The sequence below is a fragment of the Quercus robur genome, chromosome 9, assembly GCF_932294415.1.
Source record: "Quercus robur chromosome 9, dhQueRobu3.1, whole genome shotgun sequence".
Classification (NCBI taxonomy): Eukaryota; Viridiplantae; Streptophyta; class Magnoliopsida; order Fagales; family Fagaceae; genus Quercus; species Quercus robur.
This window is the reverse complement of record NC_065542.1, coordinates 6,686,198-6,704,824: the sequence shown is the minus strand read 5'-3', so window position 1 is coordinate 6,704,824 and position 18,627 is coordinate 6,686,198. Positions and strand designations below refer to the sequence as shown.

The 18,627-nt window shown below is 34.1% G+C and overlaps 1 protein-coding gene across 1 annotated transcript; it reads right to left on the bottom strand.

Annotated features, from left to right (window-relative positions):
* Window positions 1–6,215: 6,215 nt before the first annotated feature.
* Window positions 6,216–10,481, bottom strand: LOC126699405 (protein BOLA4, chloroplastic/mitochondrial). Its single transcript, XM_050397177.1, has 3 exons — window positions 10,104–10,481; window positions 7,890–7,957; window positions 6,216–6,525 (listed from the first exon to the last, which is right to left on the bottom strand). The coding sequence occupies exons 1-3, from the start codon at window positions 10,416–10,418 to the stop codon at window positions 6,372–6,374; spliced, it is 537 nt and encodes a 178-aa protein (XP_050253134.1). The 5' UTR covers window positions 10,419–10,481; the 3' UTR covers window positions 6,216–6,371.
* Between the last annotated feature and the right edge of the window lie 8,146 nt (window positions 10,482–18,627).

The following is an 18,627-nucleotide window of genomic DNA, read 5'->3' as shown; positions in this document are numbered from 1 at the left end:
ACTTGGATAGGGATGTTAGTATTCACTTTTTTTGAGAAGACGAATAAGCTACACTGTAAGCCACATTCCATGGGTGCATGTAGGAGCTATGCTTCATACATGATTCTGATATCAAGTTCAACACGACATAAAATGACCATGAATGACAACATTCAGGAGAAAAGTTTTGTCTTAAAAAATTTAAAACTCAGAGCTTGCCTTGAACTATGGACAATAACAATGCCTCAAGAATCAAGATTAAGTTATGTACATTTGATTTTCGAAGCTTAAGGTCAAGGATACAATTATCAAATGACATGCACCCACTATTATCCTCTAGCTTACAAATCAAACTTTAAAGTATCTTCCCTCTCAACCATGGCATTCACCCACTATTATATTATGCTATATGATTCTCATATGAAATATTTCTAGATTCATTTATATGTGAATCTTCCAAACCAAAATTCGTTCACAAATTAAGACAAATAAATAGCTTTCGTTCAGAGCTTTCGTTTGTTCCACTATATTTTCTGCTATATGATACCATTGTTTCTACTAATGCTTAGCTTCATTAAAAGTCACACATAACTAAGTACATACTTTGAAGAGCATTACAAACTTAAAAAAAAAAAAAAAAAACCTATTATAAAAGTTTGTAAACTAAACAAATTTCTCTGAAAATTGGCTGAATTTATAATTTTCCTATTTTTTTGGTTTGTTTGTTTTTGGATATGATCTTTTCAAAGATAAGTAACAACACTCATATGGAATGCTATATTTTAGCTATTGATGAATATTTACCACTTTTGAGTGCCATCCCCCTATTGGATCTAAGCAAATACTATCTCTCTATATTTACCCATTGATAAACTAAATATATTTTAAATTTTTAATCGATAAATCTCATTTGCCTAACTCTGTAAAAAACTTGAATTAAATTTTGGTCATTGTTACTAATTATATAACTAAATTCTACTATATATTTTCTCATTATAGATCTTATCTCATTCAATATGAAAAATTTCAAGAGATACCACTTTCAACTTAGTGTCTCCAAAAAATAAGTCCTATACATTGGACTTGGAAGAAAGAGAACTACTGGCCTTGCCCAATCACACCCTTATATTCTTACAACAAATAATTGGATTACTGGCTTTGTTTATTGTTGAGATGCAACCCAAAACAAAAAAGGCATACGACAACAACAAAATTAATAAGAAATAAAATCTCCAAATAGCATTATAATGAAGTATTTTTTCCAAAAGCCATATTTTTCAAATTCGTATGGTTGCTTATTTTAATCCTCATACGGGATTTAAGTTTCATCTATACATTTGAATATTGATATTGTTAAATTCAATGGTTAGTTATGAAGCAAAAGAGTTGTTAACCGTAAAAATTATATAAAAAAAAGGGTGAGAAATGGAATTCACAATGTTTCATAAGTCAATGAATATGAATAGAAAAGGGGCAGCAACTTTACTTACAAATTTGTTTGTTGTGCATTGGGGGGTTGCCAGTGTGTTGTTAAGAGTTGTTTGTTGATGGTAGCAAGTGGTTAGGGGTTGAGATTATATTTAGAGAAACATTTAAGAGAGAGAGAGAGAGAGAGGAGCTTGAGAGTCTACATAGAAGTGTCCAGTGTGAAATGTTCTTGTTTAGGTTATTTTTGTGGTCTTCTTGGTTTTTGTATTAGGTGTTTATGTATTATTTATTTTGATACAAAAATTTTAAAAATTTAGATAGGACACATGGCGCAAAATTGGAAATCCAATTAACTCACTTGACCAAAAGAAAAAAAAAAAAAAAAAGACACGTGACACAAAATTGAGAATTTAATTGAAATCTAATTGGATTTTTTCTTAATTTCACCTATTATTATATATATAGATTATTTTCCCTACCAGACACACTCGCAAGCTCAACTCTCCCACGATACAATTCAATACATGATACCAAAAAAACAAAAGATCGATTCACGATATGATAATTATGTTTCAAGGTATCACATTTACGGAGTGCTTTAATTTAATATGATCATTCGAACAATATTAACGACTTTTGTTATAGACAATCTAGGAAATGAGAGAAACAAATTAGAATGAATTAAAATGTGATCTATCATGGCATTATAGGTGAAATTATTATGCACATCTGATTTTCTACACTTTTCTTTTTCGCATAACGATAGAGCCCACATGTGGGTCCCACACATGAAACTCATATTTATGAAAGAGGGGTGTGATACAATGTATATAAAAATAATTATAGGAAGGCTTGTTTTTAGATTTTTTATTTTTGACTTTAATTTATTCTTCTAAGTGTAATTGTAAAGAATTGAACCCTAGAATTAAACCGTAGAAGGTGGGACCAGATATCTTTGGACCATAAGACCATTAGCAAGAAGAAGGCTTAATATTTTCATAAAATAAAATAAGAAAAATTCTTAATTACACACTTTTTGCAAATGTGTAAAACATTGTATACATTTGTTTAGTCTACAATGTAAGATTTATATTATCAATACAATGTAAATCTATGCTGATAAAATAATTATAAAAGATGAAAGAAGAAGATGATGATGATGAAGAAGAAGTAGGTAGTAAATTTTATGGTTGTGGATGATTATAATTTCAGGTGTTACATTTTATGGTTTGGTCAAAAACTTACCCTTGACCAAGTACCTCAAAGCACATAGATTCATACCCAAAACCTTAAAATGCCTTTAACAAACTTCCATACTTGGTTTGAGTTGATATTGAATGTGAGATGTTCTTTGCAATTATGGAAAATATATATATATATATATATATATATCTCAAGCTACCAAAACTGTCAAACGTGAGAAAAATACCGCAAGATTTTTTTTTGGGCTAAATGAAAAATGTGGAATCTTGAAAGCAACCCACTTTCCACGGTGATGAGTTAAACTTGCATTAAAAATGGCCTCGCCGACCTAGTACTAATGAATTAATTCAAAATTTAAACTTGATTGAGGAAGGAATAGAATGTTGACATATCTTCAAAATACCACGCTTTTTCTCTACTATCAACATCATAAGGAAGAAAATTCCAGCAGTACCATCTAGGAGAAAAATATTTTCATAATTTCCAACAATTTTTTTTTTCTATTTCTTGATTAGTGAACCACATGTTCGATTTAGAAAAGAATTTCAAGTTCTTCTCTTCTATCTTCTAATATTTTTAATGTTGAACCAAACTTAGACGAAGGCAGCTTAGTATAACGGCGGCTACGCTTCACCTCACCTAAAGTGATAAGCTAGGGTTAGAATCGTTTGCTGTCTTTTTATATAGGGTTGAGTTTGACTTCCCTTTAATAAGAAGTGTAAACTAAAATAGTGTGAATATAGAGAAAATATATGCTATTTTTTATTGTCATTTCCACTGATGAATTTATTCCACTTCTTCCTATACCTAATGTCACATGTAAAATCATGACTTTTACAAGGGGAGAGAGAGAGAGAGAGAGTAGTCGAAAAAAGGTAACAAACTTATAAATGAGATGCTCTATAACACTGTTTTCATCCATTCCTACCTGCAATCTCGCAAACCCGTTTCTGCCTCAATTAATACTCTCACCTTGTTTCTCATTACCTTTTTGTCAAAACCATATTAATTTTCTATAAAAACAATGTTAACTTAGCTCTAACAAGGTCAGTTACACAACTTACACTGCAAAACTTTTACATTTTCGACCCCCCAATTAGTGCATCGTTTGGGACAACTTTGCCTTTTTGAGTCTTTGACTTTGTTCTTTCCTGTATTTTCAATCTCCAAAACCAAAACCAAGACCAAGGTACCATATGAACCCAACTTTTCTTTTTCATTAACTTATCACTCACTTTTTTTCTTACAGCAGTATATATATGATATATATGCAAGCATAGCACTGATAAGCGCGGTACTTATCAGGATCAAATCTTTCCTCTCATGGCTTCCAAACAGTTTGTGCTAATTCTTCTCTTGCTTATTTACCTTGTCCCCCACTTAGGAAATGGATCAAAATATATAATCCATCGTTTAACCCACCACCACAGCTACCACCACCATAAATGCCACAAGAACTGTCACCACCATCATGAATCTGCTCATCCCCCAAAATTTAGGTTCCCTCCCAAAAAACCAAAGCCAGTTCCATCTTCTGGACCATCAAGGCGACACAATGTATGAATATACGTTGAAGATTGATTTTTAAAGACAAACACCATGTAGAATACTAAAGTGAAGGTTTCAAGCTCAATATTGTTCGTATTATTTCATTTCAGCTTAATTAATTTTCTGATATATATTATTACTATTTTTTTTCTTAATAATTTGATAGTTGAGGAGGAAAGATTTAAACGCTAGATGTGTTTCTATTAGAAATATTTTTATCTATTTATTTATAATAATCCTTTGGAAATATTTAATTGCTACATCACTGTGCAAATATTTCATTGCTACATCATTCCGCAAATATTTCAGATTTTATTTTTATTTTTATAGAAGATGCAAATATTTCAGTTGATTGTATAGGAAAGGAAGAAATGAGTTTCATCTTACAATACATAGTTCAAACTTCAAATTTTCTTTGCCTTCGTATCTGAGTTGCACTATCAATGTACTAAAATCTAGAGACCAAGCTATGTTAGGACTTAGGACTAAGGAAATTAATGTTTTGATGAAAAGAATAGTGAAATATTACATGGCATATAAACTTAAAAGAGAATAGAGTATTTTGAGAGATTAATTAGAATGATAATGGCCTACAATGATGAATGATTGATTGATGTATTACTTTTTTATTAGTGGGTCAATTTTTCTTTTATACATTCGGCATCTAGTGTATTAAATAAAAATTCAAATGTTTAAGAAGTTAAAAGTTTCACTAAAACAAAAATGATCTCAAGAGGATCTTAAGCTTTGTCATCAATATTAAAGAAAATATGTCTAAGTGACTTGGAACTGTGATAATGTATTTACACAAATAAGATCTGACAATGGTGAGTGATCATAATTAGTTTTAATAGATGAGGGAGGTGAAGATTTAAGTTCCATATTAGGATGATAATGTTATTAGTGTGATCACATATAAAAATTAGCGTCTATAAACAGAGTATTAAAAAGGTCTCACCAAGAACTCTAGTGCCCCAATTATAGATACAAACCCACTATTTCATAGGAGAATACTTTCTAAAAAGGTCACACCTGGTCTCAAAGGCCATGCATGTTAGCCATACATAAACCTGAGAAGTTTTCGTCATCTTAAAAAGATATAAACTTGAGAAGTTGTCATCATCTTAGAAGGATATTTATTGTGGAATGGTACACCATTGTTACAGTGCAATCATTTATGCATATAAAAAGGAGGGTACAATACCTTGATATCCAAAGACGGACCTATGTCAGGTAACATAGACTTTGTTTGGTTGAGAGGATAAAAAATATTGGGAGAATAAAAACTAAGAAGATAAGAAATATTTTAATTTTTCACCATGTTTGGTTAGGAGAATGAAAAAGTGAAATGGAGGATTAGTGTGGTTAGGAGAATGGAAAAGTGAAATAGAGGAAAACTAATGTAAATTTCCTTTGTTTGGTTAGGAAAAAAAATAAGAGTATGGAAAATATAGTTTACATGGATTTACTCTCATACTCCTATTACATAAAACAATATAATTTTTATTTATTTATATTATATTTCACACAAACATATTAAATACATATATTTAATAATAAGCATATCAATCAAACATATATTTCAAATACACAAATTATTATAATAAAAAAATCCGTACACAAATTAAAAAAAGAAAAAGATGGTTATTAAAAAAAAAAAAACCATGATGCACATATAAATGGGCTTCATCATCAACCTGTACGTGTACAAATTCAGCGACTAAGGCAAAAGTAGAGGACATCGACAACAAGGTGAAGGTGATCGATGCCGGATTTTGTGAACAGTGAAATCGATAGGTGTGGGATTTTTTGGATGATGAAGTCTATATGTCTATCATAGTTTGGGTATTCCTTTGACGCTTATGTTGACAACACGAATCCATGATTCCACTCTGCAGCACATAATAACTAGAGAAGGTGGTAAAGCATAGAATTGGCAAAAAAGGGACATCAAAAGGGATCCTTTTTAAGGTTTCAATGAAGCAAGATTAAAGTACAAATTTTGATTTTTTTTTTTAAGAGAGAAAAAGGGAGTCACCACCCCATCCCAAGAGACGAATAAATAATTTTAGCAATGAATCCTGTCATTTGAAAGCTGTTGTTCAGATATAATAGGGACTCCTCAACAGGCATGAGGCAACATATGCAACAGTTTCATTTCATTACAACCAGGAAATCCATTAAAGGGAGTCTAGCTACCGACCAGGCTGCGTTCACTTTTCAGCTGATGCTTCAGTGGGGGTTCTGGTAGTCATTTGGTCAACCGCGTGCACTGTGGTCTGAAGCTCCTCCCAAATGGCTTTGTACACCATCCTCTGCCTGTTAACAGCCGATTGTCCCTCAAAGGTTGAAGAGACGACATCAATGCTGCAAGCACATCGCAGAGCAAATCAGTTTTGTAACTAATTAACCGTATGATCCAAAACATCTGATATTCATGCAGATAGGGTTATTGTAACTTTCTTAGAGAAGATTTATTAGCTTAATAGAATAATAAATGAAAACATCCCTTATGAGAGGTGGTACCTCCAAAACTAACAGAGTAAGCCTTTCACATTGATAAGCCCAAACTCACAAGCAATAGAAGGAAAAAGAAATTTCACCCGCATATTCCACATTTTTTTTGGGACTAGGTAAACACTCATGCATTCAAGGGGATTCAAATCCCCCACCTCACCCACCACCCCATACTTATGGGGGGGTGGAGGGTAGAAGTGCCATTTGAACCAATGGCCATTCGCAAGCATATTCCACAATTATCAGTTTATCACCAACCAAAACTCATTTGCTGCCTAGGAGACGGGCAGAAGTGTAGTTTTCCCACCATATTCAAACATAGACATCTCTTCTACATACTCAAAGAAAATGTAAGACAATGCATCACTAAAGTTAATTTGTAAATGCATGATTAAAGGAAATAATAATGATTCACTATAAAAACAATAAGTAAAATAAAGAAAAAAAAAACTTGCACTAACTCTTTAAGGTGATACTTCAATCAAATTATATTGCAAAGGCATGGTCTTTCAAACCTATCAGGGTAGAACTTAAACATTTTGATTATACATGCATTGCTCCATGTTAAACGATTGATAAGTAATATATTGTCATTGTCATATGGTTGATAAGTAATACATTGTCATTGTCATTCTCCCAAGTGCATTGATGGACAATACAAAGTGAGTCACAGAAATGCAGATAGGATCAATCATCTTCAAGAGTTTGCATTTATGGAAACACAAGGTTTCCATGCAAAATTAGATCACTGATGTCAGGAATGGAAAGATGCTTGATATCTATCGTGTATGCAGCTTTGAATATATATACAGCGGTTCTTTCTGATCTTTTTTGAGGAGACCAACACCTGGGCAATGGCCTTTAAAAAAATTCATCCAAATTCTTTTTTAAGGAGAAAATTATATCATGCTATGTGGAGAAAGCTGTTGTGCTAATAAGAACATGGAACCACTAGAACACCTAGAAAGTAAGACGTTATCATTAACAACAGATTTATTTGGATAAGTACCTACATTTGTATTTGGATAAGTACTTCCATTAATCATTCTACCAAGTAAATTCCATTAATATATTAAAAATAATAAATCAACTGACAAAAGCCCAAATACGTCAATTGAAGGTGGTTCACATTCATTTATTTATTTGGCTATAATCTTATATAACAAAATTATTTATTTGGCTATAATCATAAGCCAGCAATAACATGATCTTACCTGACATGCCGACCATCACCATAAGCATCTCTCACAGTGACTGATTCTGCATTGAGATGTTCCTTGATCTGTTGAAGCAAATTGCAACATATTATTGGCAATGAGAGCTGGTAATATAGTTACTGAAAGAAAAAACTAATAGCCTATGAATGAAGGTGGAAAAACAGAATCAACTCTAGAAAGAAATAGAAACAGAACCACCGCCCACCACCACCCCTCTCAAAAAAAAAAAAAATCTTGCATCCTTCTTTATTGTTATCTTCCCTTCTTTTTTCTCTGTAGATTCATTTTTATAAACAATACGTTGAGATGAGAAAAGCATAAATTCACTGGAGGTGAACACAAGCTTTCCTTATAAAATGGCACAAAAACTTAATTTGTTTTTCAGTAGATGTTAACACTCAACATCAAATTATTAGTTTTTTCTGTGATTTTTTCACAGAGTGCCACCATTATATTTTCTCTGTAGATTCATTTTGATAAATAACACTTTGAGGTGAGAAAAGCTTAAATACACTGGAGGTGTACGCAAGCTTTCCTTAAAAAATGGCACAAAAACTTAATTTGTTTTTCAGTAGATGTTAACACTCAAAATCGAATTATTCATTTTTTCTGTGACTTTTTCACAAAGTGCCACCATTATAATTCACATCAGTATCATCCTCCAACACAATTAGTACATAAATAAGGTAACCTTCCTCTCTATCCCACAAGTCCAACTCCATAGCAACTGATGTGGTAGTGAAATTTCTGCATTGTTCTTCTTTGATCTCTACCAGTGAACGGATTCATCACCTCTCTCTCTCTCTCTCTCTCTCATGCACACACAAAAAAATATGACAGATGTGAGAGTGGGAAAATGTGGTGTCATAACTTTTTCCTTGAGAAGTCATATTGAAGAATCCATTTAAAGCCTACAATTCCCCTAAGAATGGATCTCACTCACACACACATGCATGCACACATGTGTGCAGAATAAAAAATTACCCATTCCTCCATCTCCTGTTCCCCCCCAATATATGAGTGCAGTATCTTCTTCCTGCATCCTCCTGTTACATTTCTCTAAAACTTCCTCCACAATAAAGGATTGTGACAGTGCTGTATTCAGTAAAAAAACTTTGGTTGAGCTGGTAGGGGCAGTATGTGAAGATGGGACAGCAGGGGAATTTGGTTAGGGGTCCTATTGTGTCTCATGTGGTGTATTTGGTGTGAATGAAATGCAAGATGCTTTGAGGGACAGGAGCTCAGCATGACGAAGTTGAATTTTTTGTTTTTGAAGTCCTTATATGAGTGGACAACAACATGCTCAATTTCTTTTTCGATTGAGGTGTTCCTAGATTTACAGACTCCCTGAGCACTAAATAATAGTCATGTTTTTCTTGTTTGTTTTTCTCTTTAGCACTTTTTTCCTTATAATTCCTGTGTGCTTGATTTGAGTATCTTGTTTAATAAATTTATTTATTTATCAAAAAAATAAAATAAAATAAAGGATTGTGGAAGTGCCAATGAATTCTGACTCAAATTGCACTTTCTCCTCTCTTAAGGAAGGATGAAGGATGTGGTTGAAGGTCCAAGACCTATTGGGTGCTATGTAAATTGCCAAAAACAATACAATAATAAAGGATGGTGGTATTATTCAATAAGATGAAGCATGAAGTTGGGAGCTTATATATCAGAAATTTCATTCAGATGGGTAATCATGGCCTAAATGGCGATGCCTTTCCAACATAGTTATTGTTTTTTCTAGGCAAGACAATAGAGCCTTCACTTCAAGCTCTTGTTTAGGAACCTCGTTAGATCATTTTGGAAAACAATTTGGCAACTGCAATGTCATGTTTATAATTCCATTTGAGTTCATAATGGAGTATTTGCTTGACCCAGCATAATGAGATTCTACAAATAGATTCCAATGCATCTATATTGAACTTCAACAGCAATTTAACCCATTTCAAGACATATATAAAAAATGGATGAAAACAAAACAAATTAAACTCTTATTCTTAAGAATTGGCATCAAATATCGAAGACCCAACAAAACAAAACAAAATTAAAACAAAACCCCATCACTCTTAAACAATTCAACTATCATAGCAAAACAAAAATAAACAAAGCTAGTTAAATTTTTTTTTCATTTCCCGGAATCAAAAACAATAAAAGCACAAAACCCAATAATCAAAATAAAAAATTTATATCATTTATCAGGAAGTTGCAAACCTTTTTCTCCATGGAGTGCATGAGAGGCGAGTCGATGGACCCAGCATCGTTGACATTCGTGGCCCGTGTGCTGACCCTTCGACCACTCGCCGGAACAAACCAGAACCCCAATGAATTTCCACAACTGTACTCTTCTCCAACACTGTTTTTACTATTACTATGAGTTTGGAGCTTGGTACAACTGGTGCGTGCTCTGTTGAATAGCACAGCAGAGACAAAGGGTCTCGTTGGCTGAGCTTGACGGAGGAAGAGATTTCTGGCTGCTTGTGACGATGCTGCGAAAACGTACGGACGCACCATCAGCGTCTTGGCCATTGTAGTGATTTTGGGTTCCCAAAGATTGGAGCTTTTAGCTTTCTTCTGTGGCTGCTGAACAAGAACTGAAGAAGAAGAAGGAGAGATGGGCCTGGGCTGAGTTTTGATGACAAGGCCCAAAAAAATAGTGTAGCGTATTATTGATGGGCCCAGTAACGAACCAGAAAGAAATATCATACTAGTAGATATACTCAAGTATTAGGGTGTCTATAAGTCGGGTTGAATAAGGTTTTATATAAACCCCTCATTTGAACCATTAGTTTGGGCTTCATGCATAAACCTGTTGTCGAATGAACGTTCGGTTGAAACCATTCACAAGTTTACCATTCAATGTATACAAATTTTCAAAGAATGTATATAATTTTATATATTCAACATATACCATTTTTTTTCATAATTTTATATACTCGACATTCACATATAAACCTACTAAAAACTAGAAGGATTGATATAATGTGATGTGTGATTTGATCAAAATTATGATTTTACAACCGTACACAATTTTTCAATGAATTTAAACAATTTTGTAAATTCAATGTACATAATATTTCAAAGAATGTGAACAATTTTATACATTCAACATACACAATTTTTCAAGGAATGTACGTAAACAACTATGTATATTCAACGCACACAATTTTTCAATGAATATACACAAATAATACAATTTCGCATATTCCATGTACACAAATTTTCAAGGACAATACACAATTCTTTATATTCAACATATATAATATTTTCAAATTATGTAGATTTTTAATATACACAAAATATCAAGTTCTGTACATTCAACATACACAATTCTTTTTTTGATGGGAACAACATACACAATTTTGTATATTCAACGTACACAATAATATAAATTTAACATATACAATTTTTCATACACAACAAAGGTTCAAAACTTCAAATCCCTCATTCCTATTAATGTATTTACAAAAAAGTTGTTAAAATATTTTGCATGAATGAAAAAAAAAAAGTACTTATAAGTGAAAAACCGTTGAATGGAGTCACTTTCTTGAAAGAAACAGAGAAATTTATGGATGGACTAGGGAGAGGTTGCCACCAGCAAGAAGATTTTATCCTCCACCATGAATCTCTTGTTTATTTTTATCGTCTTTTGACATATAATCAAATATGCACTATAGACTGTCATATGCTTTCCATGTGGAAACGAAGGAAGAACAAAAATCAAGTTTGATGTCACAGTCTCTAATAATATTGTGTCACATCATAATTTTACAAACAAGGGATTAGATGCTAATATTGTGCCACATCATCTTATCAAAAAAAAAAAAAAAAAAATTGTGCCACATCATAATTTTACAAACAAGAGGTTAGATGTGGCTACGCATGATCACACTTTGACGTCGCCCACAACATCTCTGGCAATGTGTACGGGTAACGGGAAGAAGGTTGCTTTGGGTTTTAATTTTTTTTATTTTTACATTAGCTAACAGTGGAATGTGATTATGTGTGGCAGCATCTGATCTCTTGTTTTTAAAATTTTGATGTAGCACAATATCATTGTAGGGTGTAAAAGTGAACCTTTACACTACATCCTTATTTTTATTGAATTTAATGTATACCTAAAATAAAAGTGTACAGTGTTTTTTTTTTTTACTTCCACCTTGATATGTATTGAAATCAAATGCAAGCTCGAAGGTTCAGCAATGGAGGAAGTGAAGAGAGAATGAACATTACAGAGAGAATGAGCTTGAGAAAAATGATTCCGTATATATTAAATATTTGCTCTGTTTCTTATATATAGGAGCAGAGGAGTGGTAAGCTACAAGCTACATAACAGAAAAACTAACCTATTCAATCTAATCATGACAAGTGTCATTACTAATGTAACTAATAAACCTACTCTTATGTACAAACGACATGTCGTTCTGTACACCTAATACAAAATCATTTATTTACACGGTAAGTAGCTTAAGCAGCAGTAACTGAACAATAGCTGTAAATACAATTGCATTCTGTGCTTCAAACCAACTTTAGTTTCTAATACTCCCCCTCAAGATGAACCATATATGTTGATTAAGTTCATCTTGGAAAGCAAGTGAGAGAACTGTTTCTGGCCTAAAGCTTTGGTAAAGAAATCTGCAATTTGGTGCCATGTAGGAACATGAAATGTTTTAATGACCCCATCTTCAATTTTTTCTCAAATGAAATGGCAGTCTATCTCAATATGCTTCGTTCGTTCATGATACACAAGATTGGTAGCAATATAAAGAGCTGCTTTACTATCACAATAGAGAAAAGCAGGTTGAGTGTGGTTTAAACCAAAGGTTTTGAACAAAGCATAAGCCAAACCACCTCACTAGTGACTGTTGCCATTGATCTATACTCGGACTCAGTGGAGGATCTTGACACTACCTGCTGCTTTTTACTCTTCCAAGAGATTAGTGAATCTCCTAAAAACACACAACCCTGTGATTGACCTTCTGGTGTTAAGGCAGGCTACTCAGTTAGCATCATAGTAGCACTTTAATTGCAATTTTGATCTTGCAGACAGGAACAACCCTTTACTTGGTGTATGCTTCAAATATTTGAGAATTCTGTATGCATCTTGAAGATGAGGTACTTTAGGTGAGCTCATGAACTGACTTAATTTGTGGACTGAATAGCAAATGTCAGGCCTAGTCAATGTCAAATAGAGAAGTCTCCCTATTAACCTTCTATACAATGAAGCATCAGGGACTGCATCACCAACTGAACTGTTGAACTTAGCTGATTGGTCCATAGAAATGCTTGTTGGCTTACAAGCTAACATACCAACATTAGACAGCAAATCAAGAGTATACTTTCTCTGATATAAGGAAATTCCATTTGAAGTTCTTGTTACCTCAAGACCTAGGAAATACTTCAAAGTCCCCAAATCTTTGAGCTTAAACTTGCTGTCTAGAAATTGCTTAAACACATTCACAGCATCCACATCATTACTAGCAATAAGAATATCATCAACATAAACAAGGATGATGATCATAGAACCTCCCTTAATCCTAGTAAAGACAGAGTAGTCTACCTTGGATTGAATAAAACCTTGATCAACAATTGTAGAAGACAACTTTGCAAACCATTGTCTGCTTGCCTGTTTAAGCCCATAAAGAGACTTTGTAAGTCTACAAACCTCCCCCTTGCTGCCAAACCCAGGTGGAGGAAGCATGTAAACCTCCTCATGTAAGTCCCCATGTAAGAAGGTGTTGAGGTCTAAAAAGGATCATAGTGAAGGAGGCCCAAAAGAATGAGTCAGGCCCAAAAGGAAAAAATCAAACTAAGTCCAAAGTAGCAGATGCAGGGGAACCATGAAGGAATAAAAAGGCCCAGGAGACTTGAAGCCCAGACGAAGAAGCATCCAAAAGAAAAAAAAGAAAACCACGGCAAGGGATAAGAAGTCAGGATCCTCAGCAACCATCAAGAGGCGCGGATCCTTTCAGGCACAAAGACAAAGGAAGACTAGGACAGCTCAAAAGAAAAAGACAAAAGAAGAAAATAAGAAACAAAAGCAAAAGAACACAAGCGCCAGTAGAACCCAGCGACCTCTCATGGCACAGACAGAAAAAACCTCGGGGAACCAGAATAGGGAAGCACAAAAAAAAAGAATGATAACAAGCGGCTTTCAAGTTGGCAAAACAGGATTTCGCCCAGATGGGAAAGAAAAGGGAAAAGTGGAAACTGCCAAAAAACAGGGATGCCGAGAAGGGCATACCTCAGCACATCCCAAAGAAGGTGGCCAACCAGGAACTTTCAAAAGAATATGAGCTGAAAGAAGGAAAGAATGAGAAAAACGAGAAATGGGACTTACCGAGTGATAGGCACGGAACATGCTTTGTTTGCAAGAAGGCAAAACAGGGGAACCAACGGTTTCCCGGGAAGACCAGAACTCCATTATAAAAGGAAGGGATGGGTTGCGAAGAAAGGGCAGCGAAAAAAAAAAGAGAGAAAAAAGAAGAGATTTTCTAGAGAAAAAACTATCAGTAAATCTGTGGTGAAGAGAAAGAAAACACTAAGGGAAAACGAATATTGCTTCCCGGTATCCTGTAAAAGCCACTATTGCACATACTCGAATTCAAAGAGAATCAAACTTTGCAAGTTTTGAAGGCTGAAATAGCCACTCAAGACTGTAATTTTTGAGCTTGATTGAACCTTGTATCACGTCCTAGTGAGCTTTCTGTAACTTAACAGACAACGTATTAATGAAATATGCCTCATTAATCCCACGATCCCCTTAGCATTAATTTTGTACCACTTTGCTAATTCTGCTTCTTTCTTTTTGAATTTACCTTGTTGTTTTTTGGCATTCTTCAATACGAATATCCTTGCTTGTCATTTTTTTTTTTTTTTTTTTATTGTCAGGAGCATCCCCTGTATATCACTTGATTCTTAAACAGCTTGTTAGCTGCGGTGAGTCAAGGCCCGGTTCACCAAACCTTTTATTTAGGCCCGGGATCCTTGGGCCTGAGTGTCACAGAAAAAAGGCACTCTCATAGAAGGCATTGTTGACATCCACTTGAGTGAGATGCCAACCATGAACAGCAGCAAGTGCCAAAAGAGTTCTGATAGTAACAAACTTGACCACAGGAGAAAAAGTCTCATAAAAGTCTATACCCTCAGTTTGTGTAAAACCTTTAGCTACTAAATGAGCCTTATATCTCTCTACAGAACCATCAACCTTTAACTTGATTTTATAAATCCATTTAGTGCCCGTTTGTTTCCACATTTTGAGCCCAAAAAGGGCTTTTTGAAAAAAGCCAAACCTAAATTTGTGTTTGGTTAAGCCCAAAACGCAACTTTTTGATAAAAGTTACCTTTTGGGCATAGACCAAAAATGCGGACAAAAGCGGAAATTTTTATGGACCTCTGAGGGTCCATAAATGAAATCACGCAATGCGTGTTTTGGATGGGTTACCGTTGCTACGGTAGAATTACGGAAATACCCATTCAATTAGAACAACAACTCTTTTGGAAACAGCAAATCAAGAACAGAAAAAAAAATTAGAACAACTCTTTCGGAAACAGCAGATCAAGAACAGAAAAAAAAAATTAGAACAACTCTTTCGGAAATAGCAGATCAAGAACAAAAAAAAAAAAAAAAAAAAATTTAGAACAACAACTCTTTTGGAAACAGCAGATCAAGAACATAAAAAAAAAAAAAAAATTAGAATAACAACTCTTTCGGATCAACAGCAGATCAACAACAACAACAGGAAAATTAGAACAACAGCAGATCAAGACCCTCTGGCGGATCAAGAAGACTGACGAAAAAAAAGGGGGGGGAGAGATTTACCGACCATCCAATCTTCCCGATCATCCAAGAACAAGAAAAAAAAATAGAAAAAGAAGAAGGAGAGTTGGTTCCTTCGTTCGTTTTGAAGTGCTAAGAGGAAAAAAAAAAAAGAAGAAAGAGCTGTGGAATGTTCTGGACTGTGCTGGTATGGTAGGAATAAAAGAGGAAAGAAGGAAAAAACAAAAGAAAAGAGTGTGGGTACGTGGGTGGAGGAGAAAAAAAGAGGGGAAAAAAAAAAAAAAAGGAAGGAGAGCCCACGTGTGTGGAGAGAAAAAAAGAGAGAGAAAAAAAAGAAATTATATCACAATATTTTCACAATAAATCCTAAGGTAGGTTATTATTAGCTAATATTGGTGAGAAAAAAATAATTTTTTTAGAAAGAGAAAAAAATAATTTTAATAGTATGTTAAAATTAAAATTAGTATCAATTTTTATCACAATATTTTCACAATACTTTCATAATAAATCTTAAGTGGTAGGTTATTATTATCTAATATTGGTGAGAAAAAAATAATTTTTTTAGAAAGAGAAAAATTGATTTAAGTATGATGAAGTAATTGATTTAAGTATGATACAAACTCACATAAAAAAAAAAAAAAAAAGTATGAAATAAATTCTCTTATATATACATTGTCATTTTTGGTAATTTATCCCTCAAACTGTCACTTTTATAAGTGCTAGCCAAACACTCAGCTTTTTCATTATGCACTTTTTAACAGTTTTTACCAAACACTCAGCTTTTTGAAACTCCACTTTTTCATTATGCACTTTTAACAAAACTCCACTTTTTCATTATGCACTTTTACAAAAAGCTGAACCAAACTCACCCTTACATCCAATTGGCACCTTACCTGGAGGAAGCTTGCACATAACCCAAGTATGGTTGGCTTGAAGTGCATCAATTTCAGCCTTCATGGCTTCAAGCCATTTAGGATCAAGTAAAGCTTGAGCATAAGAATCAGGTTCCTTAGCAATAGTTAAAGCAAGGGCAAAGGATTTATGGGAAGAAGAAAGTTTGGCATAAGACAAAGTTGAAGCAAGAGGATAAAGGACATCTGTATCACCAGAAGCAGCAGTGGAATCTGATTGAGGAAGTGAAACTGTGGCAGACATATGTGCAGAAGCCAAGTTGCAATGATAATCTTGAAGATAACTAGGAGTTTTTCTAACTCCAATAGATTGCCTAACAAGTTGAACAATAGGAGGAACATCACAAGATGGATTAGGAAAGTTAGAACCTTGGTGAACAAGGTCAGGAAACTCATCAGGAGGAACAACTAGATCTGATGTTAAAGAAGGAGTGAACTCTGCAGTAGGAAAAGAAAGACTAGAATCTGGTATGACAGGTTGAGTAGGAAACATGGAAGGGCAGGAAGAAATAGAAACTGGTTTAGAATGGGACAACCAATGTTTAAAAGGAAAAATGGTTTCCTTGAAGACAACATCTCTAAAGATAAAACAAGTTTTAGTAGCCAAATCATAGACCATATAACCCTTAGTACTAAAAGGATAACCAAGGAACATACAAGGCTTAGCCCTGGCATCAAACTTAGTCCTATCTCTAGACAGTGTTGAAACAAAACACAAACAACCAAAAATCCTTAGATGACCATTAGAAGGAGAATGTCCTAAAAGTTTCTCATAAGGAGTGATATTTTGGAGGAGTGGACTAGTATCAAATAAGTGGCAGTGAGAACACAATCACCCCTAAACTTGAGAGGTAAATTGGCTTGAAACCTCAATGCTCTAGCCATAGTAAGGAGGTGTTGGTGTTTTCTCTCAACAACTGAATTTTGTTGAGGTGTTTCAACACAAGACAATTGGTGCATAATCCCTTTAGATGCATAAAAGGAATTTAGAGCAAACTCAGGTCCATTGTCTGATCTAATGACCTTAATAGGAAGATTAAACTGAGTAAGAATGAGATTATAAAAGGATTGAATCAGAGATGAAGCTTCTGACTTATATTTCATCAGAAAAACCCAAGTGCACCTATTATAGTCATCTACCAAGGTGAAAAAATACCTAGAACCATTAAGGGATGGTGTGGAATAAGGACCCCAGATATCAACATGTATTAAATCAAAACATGTAAATGAGTAAGAAACAGAAGTATAATCTTCTTTGCTTAGCTAATGGACAGATAGAACAATCAAAAGTTTTATTATTGCAAGAAATCATAGTTGGTACAATAGATTGCAACAAATCAAGTCTCTTGGCAGATGGATGACCTAATCTACAATGCCATAGACTAGTTGTATCAACAGAAGGCACATTACAAGAATTAAGAGCTGTTATAGATGGAAAAGAAGATGAAAGTTTGGAAAGAGCATCTGAAATACATGATGGCAAACTATCTGGCAAGCTGCTTTGCAATGTTTATAGTCCACCTTGATTTCTACCCAACCCAATCATCTTCCAGAGTTGTAAGTCCTGAATGAAACAATATTGTGAAAGGAAAATGCAACAACAAGAAGGATGTTGGGTTAGTTTACTAATGGAAATCAGATTAAAAGAAAAGCTAGGTATGCAAAGCACATTATGAAGAATTAAGGTAGAGGATAATTGCACAGTTCCAATGTGTGTGACTTTAGCCATATCACCATTGGGAAGCCTAACAAAAATTTGTGCTACAAAAGTAATTGAGGTGAAAAATGCTAAAGAATGAATCATATGATTAGTGGCTCCACTGTCAAGGATCCAATCAGTGGACTGAATATGAGAAGAATTGATGGATGAAGAAAAACTGAGTAGTCAAGGGAAGGAGCAGACCAGATACCTGATATCTCATGCCCTTGAAGATCAAATGAAGGCTGAGTGATGATGTTTGCAACCTGATGGGTATCTGCAGCTCCCTCAAAAGGTCCTTGAGTACCAAAATGACATTTGGAGTTCAATAACCAAGTAACTGCTAGT

What these genes read in the sequence shown, in the direction of transcription:
- LOC126699405 (XM_050397177.1), bottom strand. Translation starts at nt 10,418, where the DNA reads ATGGCCAAGACGCTGATGGTGCGTCCGTACGTTTTCGCAGCATCGTCA. An exon ending in TGCACTCCATGGAGAAAAAG is followed by an intron (nt 7,958 to 10,103) that starts GTTTGCAACTTC and finishes TTGCTTCAACAG; the next exon opens with ATCAAGGAACATCTCAATGC. An exon ending in GGTGATGGTCGGCATGTCAG is followed by an intron (nt 6,526 to 7,889) that starts GTAAGATCATGT and finishes ATGTGCTTGCAG; the next exon opens with CATTGATGTCGTCTCTTCAA.